Consider the following 7,695-nt stretch of genomic DNA (forward strand, 5'->3'; position numbering starts at 1 on the left):
TATTTTCGCTATGAATTTTGAAGGCTTCTGTTATAAGTCATTAAGAAGATGTCAAGAAAAATAATAATAAACTGGATTGTAGACACATTAACTGCCTCCTTAGCTACCAATGGGCAGGTAAAACATTCAATGCACAATCCTGCTTTAAGGGATCATATGTATAAATTGCAATTACTAATGGAATGCTAGTTAACAAAGTTTTGCGGAATTGTGATTCTTACAGCTATCCAGAGCTGTTTGGCTGAAGAAGTGATATAAGCCACTACCAGGCAAGCTGTCTGTCCAGAGTGACTGTCTGCGGATCCAGTTTGCATTTTGACCTTGCTTATTGCGGATATAAATCATTCTAGAGTCCTAAATGTTTGTTCCCACACTCAAAAAATAGTGTTAAATCCTGACCCTCCTTAACAGTCAACAACAATTAATTTAAAAAAAACTTTTCTAGTACTATCAACATGCTCATAAGTCAGTCTATAAAGTACTACTGCACTGTGGGAAATGGATCCAAGATTGACACCCTCTTGTATAAATCACACACGCGCACAAACACACACTAATGCGCGTATCAGTGACCATAAGTGACCGAACCGATTTGCTTTGCTTGGCACGAACGTCCATCATTCTTTGCAGCTCTACAGCTAAGAGAGCCAAATGTATCATAGTATAAGCTGTGCTTCTTTTATTCACCTGTGTTGCATCTTTTCAAAGGAAAAAGCAGACTTCATTTCCTCTGCCCCGCAGAAAACAATAAAATCTGTCTAGACAAACAAAAAGAATAATTTGCTTTCCAGATTATCATACACACAACCCCAGAAACCTGAAGCAGCCCGGCCCCGCCCCCTCTGCTCTCGTCTGCTTCCCTTCCCCCGCCCACTTTCGGGACGCGCTCCGCCGCCCGGCCCCGCCCCGCTGCGCACAGCAGCCAATCAAGGGCGCGCCAGTCCTCCGCTTGCCTGAGCTCTCCTCCGAAAATAGCAAAGTGGAGAAGTATTTATTGGCGCAGCTCGCAGAGGTGCGGGAGCAGTTTTGAATTCTTGGCTGTGCCGAGCGGAGGACTGCAAACTAAGCTAAACAAATCATTCCACTTTCGCTTGCTGAGTTAAGGACTTGTGCACCTCCTCGGGAAATTCGACTTTATGCATTCCAGCTCGACTTGTTTTACATTTTTGACTTTTGTGCATTTTAACTCTTTTTTTTTCTTGGTTGCTGCTGGGCAAGTGCAGGAGCGAAACTTCTTTGCAAAATCTTGCTGCACGCTTTCCCCTTGTTTCCCCTGACCTGCACCTTTTGAAGTGAAAGCCCGGTAGCCCCCCTCCCCATTTATTCCCCCCCCCCTTTTTTTTTTTTTTTTTTGCTTCCCGTTTCCTTCTCACCGGTCGTTTTTCTTTTCCAAGTTTTCGCATGAATCTCCTTGACCCCTTCTTGAAGATGACCGAAGAGCAGAAGTGCATCCCCTGCGCGCCCAGCCCGGCCATGTCGGAGGAGTCGGCGGGGTCCCCCTGCCCGTCCGGCTCGGGATCGGATACCGAGAACACCCGGCCCCAGGAAAACACCTTCTCCAAGAGCGACCCCAACCTAAAGAAAGAAGCAGAGGACGACAAGTTCCCTGTCTGCATCCGAGAGGCCGTGAGCCAGGTGCTGAAGGGCTACGACTGGACTCTGGTGCCCATGCCGGTCCGGGTCAACGGGTCCAGTAAAAACAAGCCCCACGTCAAAAGACCCATGAACGCTTTTATGGTCTGGGCTCAAGCTGCCAGGAGGAAGCTAGCGGACCAGTATCCCCACCTGCACAATGCAGAACTCAGCAAGACCCTGGGCAAGCTCTGGAGGTAAGTCCGTGCCTTTCTCTGAGCAACCTTACACTATGGGAGGGGGAGGGGATCAACTTTAGTTAAATTCCCTCTATAGGTGCCACTACCCTACTTTAGCCCCGTATCGGACAGACTCATTCAGGGAGAGATAATTTGTAGTGACTTTAGTTGGCATCTCCGGGTATTTTGAAAAGTTGCCACCTATGATTCCTTCCAGGTCTTCTGGCATATGCACCAGCTCTGTGGGTGCTGTGGGGGGGCTTGATGATACCTTCAATACCGAGCAAACGCCTTCACCCCAGTCAGGGGTAATTTCTGCTGAGTTTAGCACCCCTCAAATCCTTCTGGAAAGTTGGCACTGGACGGGGCCACAGCAGCGGGGGTGGGAGTTTTCTGCCAGTCTTTTATAGCCGGAGGATTTACAGGCTGCAGGGCTGCGGCAGGAAATCTTGGTGTGGTTCCTGCAAGTTCTGCGGGAAAGGCAAACCTAAGGAGAGACGTAGGTGTTTGAGACAGCTGTTTTTTAAAGTTTATTCATTGTTTTAATTCTGCCTTACTAAGATTAACTGAAAATGGATGACAAAGTATAATACTAGACAATCTGAAACATTAAGAGGGGAAGTTATCAACGTCGGATACCATTAAAACATGTTGTTTTATCGTTAACCTGTTATTAGTAACTAGGTTTCTTTGCATGAAATGAGACCTATGATAAAATAGCTTATATTTAACTGTACCCCAGGTTGATAACTATGTCCCCATATGCCACTGTGAAACATGACTCCAAAAATATAGTTAGTGCCCTACTCATAACCTTTGGGGAAGTCTGTCTTTCCCAGCAGCCCCACATTTTCTTGCTGCGAAAAGCACAGCTCAGAGAAATAAAGCAATGTGGGTGCAAATCTCACTGGGCATGGTTTATTGGTAACCCTGGTGGTAAGAAGGGGTAAGGATGAGGAGGTTGAGGAGAGTTGCAAAGGGGCCTCTTCACCTTCAGTCAAATCAAATTATCTGCTCTGATTCTCTCTGGTTTTGAGGTTGACTTTCGCCTAACATGGTGGGGAGAGAGGAAGCGGTGCCCCCGGGTTCTTTGGTAGGGAGGAGTCTGGTGGTTGGGGATATTTGGGAGGTAAACCAATGCAAGGAATTTGCAGAACAGAATACAGGCTGCAGAAGAGTCTTCCTTGCTATTTGCACTCCTACATGTGTGAGGGATCCTAAACCAGTTCTCATCTTGACTGTTTTATTCATTTGTGTGCCTCGTTTATTTTTCCTTCATTATGTATCTTATCGGAAAGAGTATATCTAACCCTTGGGCTGACAACTGTTAGGAGAGCTCCTGCAATCCATTAGCTGAAGGTTATTTGAATGTTCTTTTGGGCTGCCACTGTACCACTAAAATGCACGTGAGGGAAACCCAGTTTTGGTGGCTAGCTGAGTCACTATTCAGCTCCACTTCTGCAGAGGCTTAGCAAGCGCAGAGCAGAATTTCTGTATTTTTCAATGTGTTTTTTTTTTCTTCTAGTCTTTGTAATCCAGATTTGCAAATCCTCCCTCTCATCTGCCCACGTCGCCAAAGCCTTTTACTTAAAAGTGTCATGTTGGCATGGAAGGGGGTAATCTGACAGGCTTATTGGTGTTTTCTTCAGGTTGCTAAATGAGGGCGAGAAGCGTCCCTTTGTTGAAGAGGCCGAGAGGCTGCGGATACAGCATAAGAAAGACCACCCTGATTACAAATACCAGCCCAGGCGGAGAAAGTCGGTAAAGAACGGACAGACTGACTCGGAGGAAGGCTCTGAACAAACTCACATCTCCCCGAATGCCATTTTCAAAGCTCTGCAGGCTGATTCCCCCCATTCCGCTTCCAGCATGAGCGAGGTTCACTCTCCCGGGGAGCATTCCGGTAAGTAAAGACTTCTGGAAATGTTTCCAGGGCACCTGTTGCGTTGCCTTGTTTAAACAACTGCTCAAGAGCCTTAATAAATAAAGTCCTTTATTAAGGCTGTTAGGCAGGCAAGGCTCACCTTCAGCTGCAAAACGAGAGAAGACTGAGCTTTGCATGGGAAACGGAAAAGGGTCCTCTGCAGGTTTAATAATGAAGGGAAAAGAATTTTCAGGCAAATGATTTGTGAAGTTATCAAGAGTTGTATAACAACTTTTGATAGCAGTGTACTGGTCTTTAGTTTTTCAATCGATAAAAGAGCTGGTAAATATAACATGGGTGCATGCAGTAAAGCATATCAGCGTAAAGACGAAACACCAGCCTCAGCAAAGGTTAATCCATGTCATGAATGAATTGGAGGAGAACAGCCATAACTGAGGGCTTGGCTTACTAAGCTTTTGTCCTGTAGTAGGCATGGAGCATAATTTTATTAAAGGGCAGCTTCTTTAAGTGAGACAGCGTGCACCCCACTTTGCTGGTATTGTGGTCACTTCCGCACTGATGTGGCCATATACACGCATCTATAACTTCTTCTAAAATACTGACCGGCACAAAAATGCATGCTTTGAAATGACGGCGTGCAAAGGGCTGGAATTCGGGCAGAATGTGCAAGTACATGGGTAGATTATTTCCAGGCATGTGCACAGAATTTCCATCAGCTCTAGGGCTGATATAAATGTCTGTGCCTGCCATTTATGCTGTGAGGCAGGCATATACTTTTCTTTCTAAAATAGCCTTAAAAGGCACTTAACTAGGCAGCCCCTTACAAAACTACTTCTGTAGTGCAGTGCGTCTCTACTCAGGGCATACCTAGCTAGTCAGGATTTCAAAATCTCCACAGCGAATAAGTATGAGATCTGTATGCACTGCATCCTTGGTGTCTATTAAGTATATTCTGGCTAGTGTGCTCCGAGCACTGGGTTGAGGGGCACTGCCGTAGTGGGAGAAAAGGTCTCAATGAATCAGGCCCATAGCGAGCATTTTGTAAACAACATTTTGGTTTATTTCCTTTTTTTTTTTTTTAAATCCCATCAGGTCAGTCCCAAGGGCCACCCACTCCCCCCACCACTCCCAAAACAGACATCCAACCTGGAAAACCTGACCTGAAAAGAGAAGGGCGCCCTCTGCAGGAAGGAGGAAGGCAACCGCCCCACATCGACTTCCGAGATGTGGACATAGGAGAGCTGAGCAGCGACGTCATCTCTACAATTGAGACCTTTGACGTCAACGAGTTTGACCAGTACCTCCCACCCAACGGTCACCCTGGAGCTCCAGCCACCCATGGTCAAGGTGGCCAAATCACGTATACAGGCAGCTATGGAATCAGTGGCACATCTGCCACACAGACTGGAGCGGGCCACGCGTGGATGGCCAAACAGCCACAACAGCAGCAGCCTCAACCGCAGCCACAGCAGCATACACTGACTACCTTGGGCAACGAGCAGGCTCAGTCCCAACAGAGGACACACATCAAGACAGAGCAACTGAGCCCCAGCCATTACAGTGAGCAGCAGCAACAGCAGCAGCAACAGTCGCCCCAGCAAGTCAACTACAGCTCTTTCAACCTGCAGCACTACGGTTCCTCCTATCCAACCATCACTCGCTCTCAGTATGATTATACCGATCACCAGAACTCCAATTCTTACTATAGTCATGCCGCCGGCCAGAGCTCCAGCCTGTACTCCACTTTCACGTATATGAACCCCAGCCAGCGTCCTGTGTACACCCCCATTGCAGACACTACAGGGGTGCCTTCTATCCCCCAGACCCATAGCCCCCAGCACTGGGAACAACCAGTCTACACACAACTGACCAGACCATAATGAGGACACGCCGTAAGACTTTTAACGTAAGACAGTGGGTGAAACTTGCTGAGGTACGTGTGACCCTCCTGCACTACAGCCATCCTTTCAAAGTATCGAGGACCAGCACAGCAAAAAAAAAAAAAAAAAAAACTCAACTTGGTATAGAAGGAGTACATTCCGTACCTGGATATGACCTTCATTCAAGGCAAGCGTGGTTAAAAAAGTCCGAAGAGCAAAACCCAGCTGAAGGCTCCAGGCCCTTGCTTATGTTTGAATTTGTAAAGCATTTTTTTTTTTTTTTTAGAAGTAATTAAAGGAAAAACAAAGTCCTCTGTGAGGAAAGTTTTCTATTTTAAAGATTCTAGTATGTACTGTGTATGATTCTTTACCATTCGTGTGGGGATTTATACATTACTTTTTAGAGATTTTTTTCTAAAAATAAAAAGTTCTTATTTTTCCAGCCACAAAAACTTTTCTAGTGACACAGTAGAGGCAGCAAGTAGCTTTCTTGCAATCAAAGGTATTTTTGTACAGAGACATCTTGTTTCCTTATCTCTTCTATCAGTTTAATGACAAAACAGACAGGCCACCGAGTGGTCGATAGCATTGCTGTGTCAGTGCGGAAACTTGCAGCTTCCTGCAGGACTGCCCTATTACCAAGAGTGAGTTTGGTAAGCATACCTCTGCAAACAGGAGGAGAAGGAGGACCAGTATTGCATTTCAGGAGTGTCGGTAATATGTGGGTTGCCTGATTTGTGTAAAACGAAGCTTTACTTTTGTAGCATGGAAGTAGGAATTAAAGTTGTCAGCTCAGTGGCATCAGCCCACAGAGACCATGTAGTCCTGGCATTGCCCCCTTGCACATCTGGAGCTGTCGATCCACTGTTCTTACAGAAGTCAAGATGACATCTCCAGATGTTCAGTGGAACAGGACAGGATCAGGCCTCTGTACGCTGACTTGGTGCGTTAGCAATCCACAACAGAACCAGAAGCCTTAACACCAGTGCCAATAAAATCAGCTAAAGTGATCTTGTATCAAGCCTATGAATAATAATTGTTGGATTTACTTTTTAACAATTTTTTTTTTTTTACCCAAGTGCCCAGTTCAGTAATGCCTTTAGCTTTAGGGTAGAAACCAAGTCTTAACTCCTCCATAGTAATCAGGGGCAGGCTGGAGAATTCCACAGCTGGAATCATTCCTTGTTTCCTGCCAAGGCCACACATGACCAGATGTGGTAGGCGTTTTTGTTCCCAGGGTCACATAAAGGAGGACCCCCCCCCCCCCCCCCCCCCCCCCACCCCCCCCCCCCCCCCCCCCTACTGAGCAGTTCTGACCACATGTGATGAACAGATGCAGAAACCCCTCATATAGGCTTCTCTGTGGCATTCAGGAACACAAACACTTCGGGCTTCTTTTTCAAAGGCGCGCTGGCAATTCTCGTGCGGCAAATGAGAGGAATCCCACAGGAATTCAGTGGGCTTCCTCGCATTTGCCGTGCAGGAATCGCTAGCACGGTGTTGTAAAAGAAGCCCTTAGTATGCCTTTGAAACAGTCAATATTTTTTTTTCTAAATTATTTATTTTGTAATAAAAATGTTTAAAGTAAAAAAAAGAAAAGAAAACAACAGAAAAAAAAAAGATTTCCCTCCTTAACTCTGTAAAATGCCTTTCAATATTCCATGCTGTTTTCTTGAAATTTTATCAAACATATCGTTAAATTATGATTCACCTGTACTCATTCTTTTATTTATCTTTTTATCTATTAAAAAAAAAATGTTCCTTCTGTTCTTTGTGGAATCCGTTTCCTAGATTTGTATAGAAACATTTTGTCTTCTTTGTTTTGATATGTTTGAAATAAAATGGAAATATTTTTTTTCTCATGTACAAAATGGATTTAAACAAAACCCCAACATGGCAAATGTGGTTTATTATGAAATCATTTGCATTGGTGTTTAGACAGTTTTGGGGTTTATTTGCTAACAGTTAATCATTATCATGCATTATCTACTACAGGGTCCATTGGCTAAAATAGACGCTGCGGCAGATAACACATAATGATAGTGTTACCGTGTGCTTTTGGCAGATGACTTCCTTTACTATTTAGCAGTGTCAGTAGGCAGACCTGAGATCGCTACGG

At 45.2% G+C, this 7,695-nt stretch overlaps 1 protein-coding gene across 2 annotated transcripts in view; it reads left to right on the top strand.

The window, feature by feature from the left end:
* The window catches only part of SOX9 (SRY-box transcription factor 9), a 53,569-nt gene extending 47,851 nt beyond the window's left edge, over positions 1 to 5,718 (top strand). The window contains exons 2-4 of one of the 2 annotated variants that reach the window (XM_030208525.1): positions 1,395 to 1,829; positions 3,461 to 3,714; positions 4,789 to 5,718. In XM_030208525.1, coding sequence (XP_030064385.1) covers positions 1,402 to 1,829; positions 3,461 to 3,714; positions 4,789 to 5,576 — 1,470 coding nt within the window. In that variant the 5' untranslated portion in view covers positions 1,395 to 1,401 and the 3' untranslated portion in view covers positions 5,577 to 5,718. Of the gene's footprint in view, positions 1 to 930; positions 1,830 to 3,460; positions 3,715 to 4,788 lie in introns of those variants that run through there. The other variant, XM_030208524.1, reaches the window with a different exon arrangement.
* Positions 5,719 to 7,695: the final 1,977 nt, after the last annotated feature.

The sequence above is a fragment of the Microcaecilia unicolor genome, chromosome 6 (assembly GCF_901765095.1).
Source record: "Microcaecilia unicolor chromosome 6, aMicUni1.1, whole genome shotgun sequence".
Classification (NCBI taxonomy): domain Eukaryota; kingdom Metazoa; phylum Chordata; class Amphibia; order Gymnophiona; family Siphonopidae; genus Microcaecilia; species Microcaecilia unicolor.